Source organism: Carassius auratus, chromosome 19, assembly GCF_003368295.1.
Source record: "Carassius auratus strain Wakin chromosome 19, ASM336829v1, whole genome shotgun sequence".
Taxonomy (NCBI): Eukaryota; Metazoa; Chordata; class Actinopteri; order Cypriniformes; family Cyprinidae; genus Carassius; species Carassius auratus.
In genome coordinates, this window is record NC_039261.1 from 21,773,023 (window position 1) to 21,789,483 (window position 16,461).

Genomic DNA, 16,461 nt, shown 5'->3' on the forward strand with positions numbered 1-16,461 from the left:
CTAATCAAATATATTATTATTACTTTTATAATGAGTCACATTAGTAATTAGTATAAGAATAAGTAAATCGCGATTTCTGATTAATCAAACGAGGACTTTTAGCACTAAATCTGGGGACTTGTATTATAGAAATCACCAACCATGAGCCGGAAGTCAGCCACTGTCTGTCTCTGGTCTGTTTACTTTTGCAACTGCTGAATCCACTTGAACACAAGTGCGTATCTGAGTTTAATTACTTGTTAGTTATAATTCATGTTTGACATTTAAGTGGATAGATGTCAATTCATGCATTACAATATTCAGTGCATAATTCTGAGTGACTGGAGCTTGAAAGTGTGATACTGTCTGTCAAGGTTATTCTGTTTGAAAGCATAGTCAACCTTTTAAAAGCTTATTTTCTAAATACAGTTTAATATATAGCTAACATATACATTTTATATCTGGGTGGTTGACATTTCAGTCAGTGACATTATATTTATTATCACCTAATTATATATATATATATATATATATATATATATATATATATATATATATATATATATATATATATATACTATATACAGCATAAATATATATGTTGCAACAGCATTTAGTTATTTATAGATATTTATGCACACAGTATTTATGCTAATAAAGATATGATAGATATAATAATATTATAGCATGTCAGATTGGCTCAGATGTCAGGTCACATAATTATATATATATATATATATATATATATATATATATATATATATATATATATATATATATATGTGTGTGTGTGTGTGTATGTATGTATATATATATCTATACATAACTAAATGCTATTGCAACATGTATACGTATGCTATATATATATATATATATATATATATATATATATATATATATATATATATATATGTTATATATAATATATATAATGAGGTGATAATAAATATAATGAGGTGATAATAAATATAATGTCATTTTGGCTCAGTTGTCACTACCTGGTTTTGCAAATTAACTCTTCATTCTCATTATATATATATTTATAAAATGGTTAATGTGTGTTTTCACTATTAACTCTGATTTTATTATTCATTTTTTTATTGAATTAAAAAATAAATCAATAAAAAAAAAGATTTTCTTGTTGTTTTATCATTATTTTTTTACTATGATATATACTGAAATTAAGACTGCAGCAATATTAATGATCTACTTGTTTTTTTCTTATTTCTTGCAGTGAAGGTCTGATGTGGTCTCAGTCTTCTCAGCACAGGTTGGTCACAATGTCTCTGAGATGCTGTCAGAAGATGTTCCTGAGACTCTCTGGAGGCTCTCTGTCCACCGTGAAGAGCTGCTTGTGTTTGAGACGCTACACTAGAGCAGCTCAGAGTCACAGGAGGGTGGTGATCACCGGCATCGGACTCGTCTCTCCCCTCGGGACAGGAAGTGCTCTGCCCTGGCAGCGTCTGATTGGAGGAGAGAGCGGTCTGGTTGCTCTGGACCCAGAGGAGTATAAGACGGTCCCCTGTAAGGTGGCAGCCCGTGTCCCACGAGGAGATAAACATGGAGATTTCAACGAAGAGGCATTTGTGTCCAAAGGAGAGCTCAACAGCATGTCTCCAGCCACGGTTATGGCCATCGGTGCCGCCCAGCTGGCTCTTGAGGATTGCGGATGGTTTCCCAGAAGCCCTGAGGAGCAGCTGAGCACCGGTGTGGCGGTCGGGATGGGTATGGTGTCTCTGGAGGAAATCGCTCGGACGGCCTCGGCCTTTCAGACACGTGGCTACAGCAAAGTCAGTCCGTTTTTCGTCCCTCGCATCCTGGTGAACATGGCCGCGGGACACATAAGCATCAAACACAAACTCAAGGGACCCAATCACGCCGTGTCCACTGCATGCACCACAGGAGCTCACGCTGTCGGAGACGCGGCTCGTTTCATCGTTCACGGTGACGCCGAGGTGATGCTCGCCGGCGGGACGGAGGCCTGCGTCAGTCCGCTGTCCATCGCAGGGTTTGCTCGCGCTCGGGCCCTCAGCACCCACTGGAACCAGGAGCCCAGACTGGCCTCGCGCCCCTTCCATCCAGACAGAGAGGGGTTTGTGATGGGAGAAGGGGCGGCCGTGCTCGTTCTAGAGGAGTTCAGACATGCAGAGCAGAGGGGTGCGCGGGTGTACGCTGAGGTGCTGGGATATGGGCTCTCCGGAGACGCCAGCCACATCACGGCTCCAACCGCAGACGGAGACGGAGCCTTTCGGTAAAACTGTTTTACCCAATAGCATAGAAAATAAACATGACTCTGTTTTATTACAACATAACACAGCACAAATTATATAAAACCTTATTTGAAGACAGATAGGATTTATCTAAGACTTATTTTCAATAATAAAATAAAATTTAACTTATTTTATTTTATTAGCTTAAGTTGAAATACTAAAATAACTAAGACTAAATAATAATAAAAAAAATTATACTATAGAGACTATATAGTAGTCATAGATTTAGACAAAAAAAGCTGATAAAATGCCAAAACAACAAAATTACTAAAACATTTACTAAAATTAAAGTAAAAACCCTAACCCTAGGTCTAATTTGATATTTTAAGAAAAAATATAATTGGGTGTCAATGATACTAAACTTAAACTGATGATAGACAATAAAGGACATGGAAAATATATAAAACAGAAAAGAAAAAAAAACACATAGTTCAAAGAGTATTTTTTTATTTGTTGGGGGAGAAAAGTAATGTGCAAAGTTCAGTGATTATAATTTTTTTTTCTAAAACATCAGAATTTCAATTACAGTTTCAATTGAGTGAAGTCCAGTTTCTTTTTCTCCAGTACTTTTTTAATAGAATAATTAAGTTATGCAATATAATAAATTATAGAATACGCAACTATAGATTTTGAATTATCCCCCCCCAAAAAAATAAACCGATCATATACTTAAAAAGTTGAAAAGACTGTTTATATAGAATAATATAATTACAGTCATCCCTTTACGTACACTTATTAGTATACAAATAAACATTTATTTTTGTAACCTTTTTTATTGCAACACAACATAATCATATATAACATTGTTTGGTAACAGGCATTACAGAACATGTATAGTACAAATATAAGACAGTTCAAAGAGGTTTCCACATACTTATGCATTTAACAAAAAAAAAAGTTCATTTTGATTAATCAGAAATAAAGTATTTTCACATTTGTTATTACATTTTTATTTTAATACATACTTAATTTTAGGGCTTTATTAAATATATGCAGGCAGTTGACCTTCAAACGTGATGAAATTTGAATGCTTAGATATTGTTTTATTTCATATGCTTAGACCCTACTCAATTGCAGGTTTTTTTGGACTGTCTCACTTTTAATGTATGTAGTGTTTTAATGTATATTTAATAAAAATATACTACTGCTACTCTTTCATATGCTTGGATAGAATTGCAGGGATCATCCAGGAGTGTATTATGCAGCTTCTCCTGCTGTGTTTCAGGTGCATGACTGCTGCTCTCCGTGATGCTGGAGTGTCTCCTTCAGACGTGACGTATGTCAACGCTCACGCCACCTCCACGCCGCTTGGGGACGCCGCGGAGAACACTGCCATTAAGAGACTGTTTGGGCAGCATGCGTACTCACTGGCCGTGTCCTCCACTAAAGGAGCGAGCGGTCATCTGCTGGGAGCGGCTGGAGCGCTGGAGGCTGCCTTCACTGCCCTCGCCTGTCACCACAGCGTCCTGCCGCCCACCCTCAACCTGGACCGCACCGAGCCAGAGTTTGACCTGAACTATGTGCCCTGCACAGCACAGACCTGGAGCTCCAGCGGACGCAGAGTGGCTCTCACCAACTCATTCGGCTTCGGGGGAACAAACGCTTCTCTGTGTCTCGCCAGCGTGTGATCACTGTAATGCAGATGGATGATCTCTGTTCAAATCCACTGGTGTTTCATTATGCAACAATAGAGTCGACATGAAGTGGAAGCTGCAATAGTCTTTTCTACTCTATTGTGACGTTTAATGTATATTTCTTGTATACTTCAAACAAAATATGTCATTTTTAAACAAAATCATAGAGCGGACTCTCTGGGGGAGTTTGTTTTGGCTCCTAAACACCTTTGAGTTTCTATTGGTCCGTGGGGGTTATGCAAAGGAAAGGAAAGATAAAAGGTAGCAAGTACCAATTACATGTTTCAAATAAATGTTACACTATACTGCTGCTGTTGTTGTTCTTTCAAGCGAATTTAAAGGGTACAATAAATGAAATTCAAGTTGAGCGTAGTTATTTTAACTGTCGGGGGCTAGATAAAAATCCTATTGAAATATTATCAGATTTTATAGAACTAGCACAACCGCTGATTATTGTCTCAGCTTTAGTTAAGTTGTATGTAGTTGAATAACTGTCAGGGGCTAGAAAAAGAGTTCTAGCATAACCGCTGATTATTGCTTTGAGCTATAACTAAGTTGTAGATGGGTAACTGTGGGGGACTAAACAGAGATACTATTTAAAGAATATTAAGCATGGGTGACCTATTAAATATTATTAGTCATAACCTCTGAATAATGATAAGACTGGTGAGTTTGTGAATGTGGGGTCCATGTAGACGGCTGTCACGAGACACTAAGCAACGTAGATTCCTAATGAACAAGTAAATATAAAGTAAAGAATTAAATTAGAATAATTAAATGTCAGAAGAAGAATACTAATTAGAGACAGGCAAACAACCAATTTGCCATTCAACCTAAATTCGAGGTCATACTAAAATGGAGTCAGATTAGAATTGAATAACTTTGCATGAAAAGACCAAATAAGCAGGAAACCTTCAGCCAGCAATGAATACCTTCCTTGGACCGAGGTGTGTCAGCCAAATCAGCAGCAACATGTATATAAACCATTCAGTGTTATTAAAGAGACACCTCGCACAATGCTATTAACATCAAAATAAATCCACAAGAGCAAGTATATTGTTTGCACATGTTTATTTATATATAATAACTGAAATAATAAGAGCACAAGTATAGATCTGGAACTTCTTTGAGTCTGTCTAAATATAATTTATTAATTGCAATGTCTTCTGGTCTATATCTGACTGGTTTACTTGCCCATGCATTTATATCTTCTCAACCATGACAACAAGTTATTCTGGTTCACAAAGCATAATTATACTATATATTTTATATATGTAAAAATTATACATGGATTAATGCACTTCAAATATATGATCAATTTAAATTACAAGTGCTTTTGCTAAATAATTGTAATTGTAATGCAAACCTTCACAGGGCAAAAGCCTATTATTAAAACATATAATCATTTCTTTTTTATCAGCGGTTAAAGTTTGTGTTGTAATCTCAATAAAAAGAAAGTCTATTTTTAAGACCAAAAATATTTGTTTTGTATTGTGACCCGATTGTTATCCTTTGTAATGTGAATATTTAATTGTGATATATTGTAAAACAGTAAATGTATTTCTAATTAAAGATACTGCTGTATGATAATGAGAATTAAGTGGTAATCTGTCATGGAAACAATGTCAGAATTCCAAGTCTTCATTTTAATTTTCATTTTAATTGACGTTCTGCCCTCCCCAACCAACCTACATCTCTGGTATGGAGAGGACCCAGCCTGTTCCTTGTGTGCAGGTGCAGCCCCAGCAACCCTCAAACACATCATGGTGGGTTGTAAGACAAGCCTAACTCAAGGAAGGTACACCTGGCGCCATAACCAAGTGCTGAGGTGTTTGGCTGCCGAACTTGAGAACAAGAGGGCAACCACCAACGCCGCGCCTCTAAATGCCCAAACTACCATCCCGCGGAGAACAACCTTCATGCGGGAAGGGGAGAAACAGTGGACTAAGCCATCACTCCCAGACTGTGGCCCACTGAACGCAGCCCGGGATTGGGAAATGCGGGTAGACCTTAACCAGAGGCTCACCTTCCCACCCGAAATTGCAGCAACCAACCTGCGCCCAGACCTTGTCCTTTGGTCCAAGTCCTGCCGGCGTGTCTTCATCGTTGAAATGACTGTCCCATGGGAGGATGCCATCGACGAGGCATTTGAGCGGAAGAGGCTGCGATATGCCAACTTAGCAGCTGAAGCAGAGGGGCGGGGCTGGAACGTGAAGGTGTGGCCAGTGGAGGTGGGATGCAGAGGTTTTGTAGCCAGCTCTACCACAAGGCTCTTGAAGGAAGTAGGGATCAGAGGGCAGTCCCAACGGAGGGCAATCAAAGAACTTGCCACTGTAGCGGAACGGAGCAGTCACTGGCTGTGGCTGAAACGTAGGGACTCAACATGGGCTGCCAAATGATCGCATGGTGCCACCACCGTGCGACACACACCCGGGTCTGATCAACCCGTGGTGGGCCAACCCCGGCAGAGGGTGTCTTGTGATAAGTGGCCGAAACACCCAATGAGGTCGGGCACACAACTGAAGATGTGTCACACTGATGGCACCATGAGAAATTTCACCCCACACAAGATGACATCCCATTCAATTGTTGTGCTGAACATTAGGGATCTTTTAAACATCCAGTCCTATTAAGAATCCTGATATCTGGTGTCAAAACCAGTGACTGCTGCGAAAGGGCAGCTGACAACCCGGGAAAGACCTGGTGACGGCCTGAAGAGACTGCTGGCAGGAGGGAACAGACCCCAACGGGGCTAGCATGGGTTAGCTTCCCGTGCTAACAGGATCCTTGCACTACATAGTGACTTGGATCCACCCAACTATGGCTACGGAAAGTTCAAAAGAAAAAATACCCCTTGAGTCTGCGAGAGCGGGGGCGGAAGATGACTCGTCGGTGGATCACACGGTAACAGACCCTGGAATGGAAACGACTATGAATCAAATGTTCAGCACGGGAGTTGATGGAGTAACAGTACTGGCAGGACACAAGCTTCAAAGCTGCATCTGTGGCTGGAAAAAGATAACATCAGAGAAGGGTCTCAAGATCCACCAGGGCAGAAAAAAGTGCCTGAGAGAGCCTAGCGAGGGGCCTCGCATTGACCACTACTTTCTCAGAGGTAGGGCAAATCAGTCGAGTGAAGCCCAGTGGCAGGATATTCACCACAGTCCACAGGGTATCAGAACCCCAGACGAAGTTCAACCAAGCACAGAGCCACCAACGGACATGAGTCCGGAGCCCATCCAGCCACAGACAGCAGTAGAGAGGAAGATGAATGGACGGAAGCCTCAAATCTTGTGGCCTAAATCCTGCCAGAAAAAGGAGTGGGAAACCACAGACACAGACCTCGTCCATCTTCTAGAAGGTCTGAAAGGGGGTGTGGAAAGAAAGCTGGACAAGATTGGAGAGATCATTTACAGCTATGGAGCAGTGAGATTTGGGGTGAAAAGTACAACCCCAAACCTTGGGACACAGAAGAACCCATCAGACAATCTCAAATCTAGAAGACAACAAGAGATTGAGCGATTGGTGAAAGAAAGAAGGAATTTGAGAAAACAATGGAGGAAGGCCACAGAAGTGGAAAGGAAAGGACTTGAGCCACTACAGGGAGACATCAAGCAGCGAATTGCAACACTGCGAAGAGCAGAATGTCTTAGAAAGCAGTATAAGAAGAAGGAACGAACGAGGACTGCCTTCTACAAAGATCCCTATAAGTTCGTCAAATACCTCTTTGTCAAGGAGAAAACTGGGACCCTCAAAGTACCCTTAAGAGAACTAGAGAAACACCTGAGGAAGACTTACTCTGACAATCAGAGGTTTGTGCCAGCCCGCATCCCGGATGATATGCCGCCAATTCAACCACCTGAGCACCAGCTGGAAGCAAGACCTCCAACTTGGAGCGAAGTGAGGAGCACAGTAAAGCGGGCAAGAACAGCCTCAGCCCCTGGGCCCAATGGCGTTCCATATAGGTTCTATAAGAACGCGCCAGGCGTCTTGAAGTACCTCTGGAAGCTCATGAAAGTGGCATGGGAAAAAGGAATTATACCAAAGGCATGGCGACGGGCAGGAGGAATCCTGATTCCCAAAGAAAAGAATTCCTCAACCATCGATCAGTTCCGCCAGATCAGCCTCCTGAATGTGGAAGGAAAGATATTTTTCAGTGTTGTGGCCAGAGGCTCTCTGTATTCTTGCAGAAGAATAACTTTGTTGACACCTCGGTGCAGAAGGCAGGGATAAGTGGTTTCTCAGGATGCCTGGAACACACAAATGTCATCTGGCACCAGATACAGACAGCCAAGAAGGAGAAGAAAGACTTGCATGTGGTTTTCTTGGATCTCGCTAATGCCTTTGGGTCAGTGCCGCATGAAATTCTGTGGACTGCGTTCAAGTTCTTCCAAGTCCCAGAGGGTGTCACAAGGCTGGTCAAAGCCTATTTCCAGGATCTTCAATTCTGTGTGACAATACAGGCCAGTACAACTGCCTGGCAGCACCTCGAGATAGGCATAATGGCGGGCTGCACTATATCTCCACTGGCATTTACAATGGCGATGGAGCTCATTATTCGAGCATCCCGATGGGTGGTAGGAGGGGAGCGGTTGAAGAGTGGGCTGCGTCTTCCTCCAATAAGGGCGTACATGGACGACATGACGACAATAACAACAACAAATGCATGCACCAAACGCCTGTTGGATAAACTCCAAGGAAACATCAAATGGGCAAGAATGGAGATTAAACCCAGCAAATCCCGCAGTATCTCCATTGTCAAGGGCCAGCTTACCAATGAGAGGTTCCAGGTCAACAACGAGCCAATACCAACAGTTCTGGAGAAGCCCATAAAAAGCCTCGGCCGCTGGTATAGCGCAGAACTCAAAGACTCGAAGCAGATAGAGCAACTCAGGCAGGATACAATCAGTGGCCTCAAGAAGATCAACAACACTGCTCTCCCAGGGAAGCTGAAGCTGTGGTGCTTTCAGTTTGGGCTGCTGCCCCGTCTCATGTGGCCAATTTCTATATATGAGGTCACGCTCTCCCATGCCATTAGACTGGAGAGATTAGTGAATGCACAAGTGAGGAAGTGGCTGGGACTGCCGAGATGCCTTACCAGCATTGGCCTGTATGGCAATGGAGCCCTCTCCCTGCCAATCTCAAGCCTGGTGGAGGAGTACAAATGTGCCAAATCAAGGCTGGAAATGACTCTCACAGAATCCCGGGATCCAGTCGTCAGAGGTGCTGCTCCTATCCTAGCAACGGGGAGGAAGTGGAAGCCATCGGCAGCGGTTGCGGCGGCAAAGGCTGCCCTCAAACACCGGGATATAGTGGGGCAGGTCCAACATGGCAGAGGGGGCCTTGGATTGGAAGCAGCAACACCCACATGGCAAAAGGCTACTCCAACCGAACGGCGGCACATGGTGGTGGAGGAGGTGCGCCACCAGGAGGAAGCAGCCAGGTGTGCCAAGGCTGTCTCCCAAGCCCAGCAAGGCCGTTGGATGAAGTGGGATGGTGTGGAGAGGAGAAAAATCACATGGAGTGAGATGTGGGGTATGGAGGCTAATAGACTAAGTTTCATAATCAGGGCCACATATGACGTTCTGCCCTCCCCAACCAACCTACATCTCTGGTATGGAGAGGACCCAGCCTGTTCCTTGTGTGCAGGTGCAGCCCCAGCAACCCTCAAACACATCATGGTGGGTTGTAAGACAAGCCTAACTCAAGGAAGGTACACCTGGCGCCATAACCAAGTGCTGAGGTGTTTGGCTGCCGAACTTGAGAACAAGAGGGCAACCACCAACGCCGCGCCTCTAAATGCCCAAACTACCATCCCGCGGAGAACAACCTTCATGCGGGAAGGGGAGAAACAGTGGACTAAGCCATCACTCCCAGACTGTGGCCCACTGAACGCAGCCCGGGATTGGGAAATGCGGGTAGACCTTAACCAGAGGCTCACCTTCCCACCCGAAATTGCAGCAACCAACCTGCGCCCAGACCTTGTCCTTTGGTCCAAGTCCTGCCGGCGTGTCTTCATCGTTGAAATGACTGTCCCATGGGAGGATGCCATCGACGAGGCATTTGAGCGGAAGAGGCTGCGATATGCCAACTTAGCAGCTGAAGCAGAGGGGCGGGGCTGGAACGTGAAGGTGTGGCCAGTGGAGGTGGGATGCAGAGGTTTTGTAGCCAGCTCTACCACAAGGCTCTTGAAGGAAGTAGGGATCAGAGGGCAGTCCCAACGGAGGGCAATCAAAGAACTTGCCACTGTAGCGGAACGGAGCAGTCACTGGCTGTGGCTGAAACGTAGGGACTCAACATGGGCTGCCAAATGATCGCATGGTGCCACCACCGTGCGACACACACCCGGGTCTGATCAACCCGTGGTGGGCCAACCCCGGCAGAGGGTGTCTTGTGATAAGTGGCCGAAACACCCAATGAGGTCGGGCACACAACTGAAGATGTGTCACACTGATGGCACCATGAGAAATTTCACCCCACACAAGATGACATCCCATTCAATTGTTGTGCTGAACATTAGGGATCTTTTAAACATCCAGTCCTATTAAGAATCCTAATTTTCTGTATGCAACATTTTATTTCCCTCTTTTAATTATGCATAATCATATAGGATTATAAAGTTTTGCTCAGATGATTTTGGTTTATCATTAATCATAAAAGTAAACAGATCATAAATATAGATTTCTTTTAATTTAAATTAAGTACAATCTTAATCAAGCTAATTGCCATTAACATGTTAAATTATTTCATTTATACAAATGCATCCATGGGCATGATGAGATTTTACCAGGGCTATGTACGAATGTATGTTATACTCTATATGCATTATCTTTTATCTTATATTTATTGTAGTACATTTGTGTACTACAAAGTCCTGTGGACCGCCACATATTTGTAAATGGCTGCAGCATGTTCAGGCAGTGATGTTTTTTGGTAGGTTTTTTTCTGGCTGAGAGTTGAAAGAATTGTGTAAAAACACAACACACATCACTGTCACTTTTTAATCCAGCCACCCAATCACAGTCGAGGAGGGGTGGGAGAAATATCACTGATCGTCACAACAGTGGAGAAGTAAATATCGCTGTTCTACGTATCCATGTCTGTACAAGATGACATCTCATTATTGCTATGAAAAATAATGCTCGGAAGAAAATTTCACTGAAGCTAAATGCTGCATCACCAGAGCATTTAAGTGCCCACAACTGGCCATTTTCATCTGGCTAAAAATGACACACAAATTCATTGATTGTAATTGACAGGTGTGATGATCAGAGGGGCTGAGTTTCTACCATTATATCTCAAGGATGGACCAAAATATGGATAGAGTTTGCCAGTGAAACACTGACCAGTAAAAGAGTAGATAAGAGAGCTGGACTCCACATCATAAAAGGAGACCAGTCCCTTCTCATAATCCACAAACACACCGATGCGCTGCGGCTTCACTCGTAGAGACAGAGGGACAGAGGGATAAGAGAGAGCTTCATACTGATTCTTATTTCTCAGCCACACAGTCCAAAATCCATCCTCAGGACACAATGTGATCTTTCCCTTCCTTTTAATGGATTCTCTGGCCACTCCTAAATCCCATTCAGTCTTCCCCTTTACCTGCACCTCATAATAAAACTTCCCTGAGGAGAATCCCTCCTCTGCCAAGACATTTGAACAGCAAGTAAACCTCTTTGGGCTATATGGGAGCTTTTGTTTAATGTCTCCATTTCTCACTTGTTTTCCATCATAAGACAGGATGAGATTAGGATGAGCTGTATCAGGATCTAGAGTCACATCCACTGAGAAAACAAAGAAAATGCATCACAACTTTACCGTAGACAGATTTTGAGATTATGATTATGACAGGTTAAAGTGCCCCTAATATGCCTTTTCAGATATTACCTTTCATGTGTTAATGAAGCTGTGCACAATAAATTATTGTCTATTAAAGTTATTGTCTATAAAAAAATAAATAAAATAAAAAACGGTTCTAAACAGCCAAAACGAGTCATCTGTAAATAAAGGTTTTACTTCCTGCACAAAGCTATGTAAGCTTGTAACAAATCTGCATATCCTGTTGAAAAAAAAAAGTCATATTCTGGTTAGGTATTTTTTTATGATCTGGACATGAGCTGGTCCTGAGCAGGAGCTAGCTGCTTAGAACCAGCACTTGACCAGATAAAGACCATCTTAAACCAGCTTAAACCAGCAGCCATGCTTCAAAACCTAACTAGCATATGCTGTTTTTTTCAACAGGGTAATGCCAGTGGTCTTCATCGGCTGCCCATGAACAACATCTACTTTGACCCTCAAATACATGTTGACACTGTTTTCTGGGTGTGAAAGCAAATCTACTTTGCATGCACTTCCAAAGGATGAGGACTTGAACTGATAAAACCACCATCCTCATTACTGTTTGCATCACTGTGTTTATGCATGATGAGGAAACAGAAATACAGTTATGGTAATTGGCGTTTATTTTCTGACATGTGCTCTAAGCACTACACCAATCACAAAAGACTGGGTCATCTGACTAACCAGAGCAGAACAGGCTCAAGGAAAGATACCGGATGCTTGAACAAACCATTTCAGAAACTGTGACAAAAGCGCTAATGCTGCAATGTATATTTTGAGAACACTTTTAAAAAGTGTTTAAAATAAAGCTGTAAATGTACAAATAAAATAAAGCTTTATGAATGTAAAATGAGTGTAGAGCAGACATCACTGTACCTGCATACTGCTGCATCCACTTCAGCTCTGTAGAGACTAATGACAATAAAACATAAAAATCTTTTATGTATAAAGACAAACAAATCGAAAAACAATTAAAGCCCAGCTGCTGTTTGAGATGCAGCCATGTAATTTCACACATGCACGCACGCACGCACACACACACACACACACGTCTTGATGTCCATCAGTTTGATTGTCTGGTAAAATATTTACAATTCTGAGCTGCTAAGATGGATCTACACACAATTGTTCGTAGATTCTCTTAGAAAATGTATTCACAAAATATAAATGAAACAGTTGAAAGGTGAAACAATCACAGAGTGAATATAAAATGAATGTTTCTCTAGTATCTCCCCCATGCATGGTTTCTGAAATGAATAACTAACTGTGGCTGATAATGATGCCACAAACACATTCACATGCTTGCATTTCAGCTCAAACCTGATTCATTCTACATTAATGAGATTAAATTCTGATAAATATATGTACCGGTCTGTGTGAGCTTCTCATCTATAGTGTCCTGCAGCTGAGTCAGAGCTCCCCTCAGAGTCTCCAGACTCTCACTAGTCTCCATTCTGATCTCAGGCCAGTTCCTGGTGTTTTTAGGGCTGCACAGGGACGAGTAAATCTACAGCAGGAGAGGAGAAACCCTTCAGCATGAGGAGTGTCATACTGCACTATCAGTGATCAGAGAGATGCTGACTGACCTGCAGGAGGTGGAGGTGATCTTCAGTGTGTGAGAGCTGCTCCAGCTCAGTGCTCTTCATCTTTAGCTCACTGATCTCCTGCTCCAGCTCTTCAATGAGCTCTTCCTCCTGTTTCCCTGCTGCTTTCTGCTGCTCGTCCACCGTCTCCAGCAGTTCAGTCTGACATCTCTCAATGGAGCGGATGAGATCAGTGAAGAACTCAACACGAGCAGCTTTCTCCATCTCTGTGTTTCTCTGGAGAACCAGGTCAAAGAATTAGTGTTACCATTGCTCATACAGTATGTTGATTTTAGGGGAATTTATAATTTGCTTAAAGAAAGTATTAAACTCAAATCATGGAATATTTTGGAATGCCATCATTGGGGAACATATACTCACGATAAACTAGTAAACTCCTAATTACTGCTTTTTGATAGGAACCAGTTGTTAGGTATTGGGTAAGGTTAAGCAAGCTAGAGTATGGTAAGGCAAGAAAGAGGGACTGTAAAATTGCCAGACAACTGGAAATACTTGGTCTGCGTATAAGACTCTTGGATATCTGGAAGTGGATCATAGTCAACATTTGAATTGAATCAAAAAAGTTTGTCAAAGTTGTCTTAAGACAAGAATGCATTTTGGTTTTAGATGAGAGGTTTTGATCCACTACAAATATTGACTAGTGTAAATATATTAAATTAAATGATTTTAAACTCACTTTTCTGACTTCCGCTGAGTGTTTGATGTCTTGAATCTTCTTGGTTCTCTCCTGGATCATCTGCTGTACTTCATTTTGAATCTTCATCTATAGACAGACCAACACAACACATTTATAACAGACATTTAAAGGAACACGCCACTTTTTTTCTTTTTTTTTTTTAAATGGTCATGGAGTTAAACATTCAAGTTTTTTTTACCATTTTTGAATCCATTCAGCCGATCTCCAGGAAAAATATCTAAACTCTTTGGTAATTTTTGAGCGAAACACTTATGGTCTTATCAGATTCAATTATCTATGCTCGCAAACGGTAAAACTCAACTGTTTAATTCCAAAAAAAGTGGAGTGTTCCTTTAAGGTGATGATATTTGATCAATGTTGCTTTGGCAGTGTTTTTCTTCTGCAATTTCTATCTGTATACTTTAAAATGGTTGTGGGCCCTGTGTGTCTCACCCAGCAACTTTGCTCAAAAAGTTGCCCAATATATCATCACATTTACTGCTTTCTGTTCACAAAATATTTTAGAAGATCAAATAAAAATTTGATTCCTCATGATATGAACCATTTAAAAGCGGTTTTACCTTCTGCTCTTCACTCTCCTTTTCTAGAGGAACAGTGCTGTGGTTCTTGTGGTCTGTCAGAGCACACATGGGACACACACATGTCCGATCATCTCTACAGAAAAGCTCCAGAGGCCTCTCATGTTTCTGGCATATATAGTCCTCCAGATTACTCACAGGATTCATCAGTTTGTGTTTCTTTAAACCTGCCACTTTCAAATGAGGCTCCAGGTGAGTTTCACAGTAAGAGCTCTGACACACCAGACATGACTTCAGGGCTTTCAGCTTTCCTTCCTCACAGATGTCACACAGAACTTCATTTTTTTCTTCAGGACTTTTCTTCTTATAGTGATCAGCAACCTCTCGGAGTGTGATATTAATCTTGAGATCAGGTCTTTGGCTGAAGGTTTCTTTACAGTAAGGACAGCTGCAGGTCTGGCTGTTGTCCCAGTGCTTATTCAGACAGGTCTTGCAGAAGTTATGTCCACATGGAGCAGTGACTGGATCAGTGAACACGTCCAGACATATAGAGCACTGAAGCTCCTCAGACAGTGGACCACTGGAGGATGACATTGCTGAAAAGATAAATGATTAACATAAATGATTCTTATTCCTGAAAAGTTAAAGTTAAATACATTTACAGGTATACATTTTTAGCTGACACTTTTATCCAAAGCAACTTACAGTGCATTCAAGCTATACTGTACTTTTTATTTATTTTTTTTACCAGTATGTGTGTTCCCTGGGAATTGAACCCTTGATCTTTTGCACTGCTAACACAATGCTTTACCACTGAGCCACAGGAACAGAAATACTTCACATACACCTCCCAACTGAGGAACGTTTATTTCAATATAATCTTACAATACCTCAAAAGTCTGATTTTGGCAATTGGGGTTAATAATTCAACCTAAAATTAAAAATCTGTCTTCTTATACATATTTTTATGAAATCTGAGGGATTTCTGTCCCTCCATTAAAAGTCTGATGAATCATAATGTTTGTAAAGAAATAAAAAAATAAATCCATATGAATATTGCGATTAATTCAATTCTTATGAAGAGTAATTGTTTTATATGATGAATTTTTTTTTAAAAGCATCAGAGTTTTAAGTGAATAGACTAAAAAAAGCTTTGTTTATGTTCTCTGAAGAGATAGTTACTAACAGGTTTGGAATGAGATGAGGGTGTTTAAACGATAAAAGAATTTCCATTTTTGGTTGAACTAACCCAGATTTAATATTCATTGCATTATCCCACATAACAATATCAAATAGCCTAGCTCAATATCACTAACTACAAATTATTAAAGAATTAATGTATGCATCTATTTATCGTTCTACATTGAATTTACAGATTTTCACTTTTTCCAACATAAAATCACATCATGACTCTTTAATCAATATTCATAATAATGTACAGGAATATTCATATCATACACACTGATATGAACTAAAAAGTGTTAAGCTGTAAAATCATCAGTAAACTAAAAAAGGTAAGTAGCCTATATTTGATATTCTTAATCTTGGTTCTGTTCAGATTATTCTAGTAATGTTTCTATCACTAAGCCTACCTGTGAGTTTCAGATGTTTCCACAAGAGTCTTTGAATGGCTCAGAAAATATTTTGTGTAACTTTCAGGCATCCATATTGTCATAAGTTTCATTTTCTCGGAATCTCTCACTGAATTACAGTGATGTCAGAGTATGGAAAGCCATTGTAACATTTAATCTATAAATCGTACTAGTATCTTTTTTCATGTTACTAGTACTTATTTTTTAGATACTAGTATCTTTTCCATTAAGTACTAGTACTTATTATTTAGCTTCTAGTGTTTATTCTTTAAGTACTAGTGGATTTTGTAAAGTTACTAGTACTTATTCATTAGATACTAGTACT

The 16,461-nt window shown here is 41.0% G+C and overlaps 2 protein-coding genes across 2 annotated transcripts; one reads left to right on the forward strand and one right to left on the reverse strand.

Annotated features, from left to right (window-relative positions):
* Positions 1-142: 142 nt before the first annotated feature.
* LOC113119827 (3-oxoacyl-[acyl-carrier-protein] synthase, mitochondrial-like) lies at positions 143-4,937 on the forward strand. Its single transcript, XM_026289495.1, has 3 exons — positions 143-214; positions 1,214-2,230; positions 3,475-4,937. The coding sequence occupies exons 2-3, from the start codon at positions 1,224-1,226 to the stop codon at positions 3,875-3,877; spliced, it is 1,410 nt and encodes a 469-aa protein (XP_026145280.1). The 5' UTR covers positions 143-214; positions 1,214-1,223; the 3' UTR covers positions 3,878-4,937.
* Positions 4,938-10,439: 5,502 nt separating this feature from the next.
* On the reverse strand, positions 10,440-16,261 carry LOC113119826 (E3 ubiquitin-protein ligase TRIM39-like). Its single transcript, XM_026289494.1, has 7 exons — positions 16,137-16,261; positions 14,587-15,140; positions 14,006-14,092; positions 13,312-13,545; positions 13,094-13,232; positions 12,602-12,637; positions 10,440-11,670 (listed from the first exon to the last, which is right to left on the reverse strand). Exons 2-7 carry the CDS (start codon positions 15,136-15,138, stop codon positions 11,123-11,125), a joined length of 1,596 nt encoding a protein of 531 aa, XP_026145279.1. The 5' UTR covers positions 15,139-15,140; positions 16,137-16,261; the 3' UTR covers positions 10,440-11,122.
* Positions 16,262-16,461: the final 200 nt, after the last annotated feature.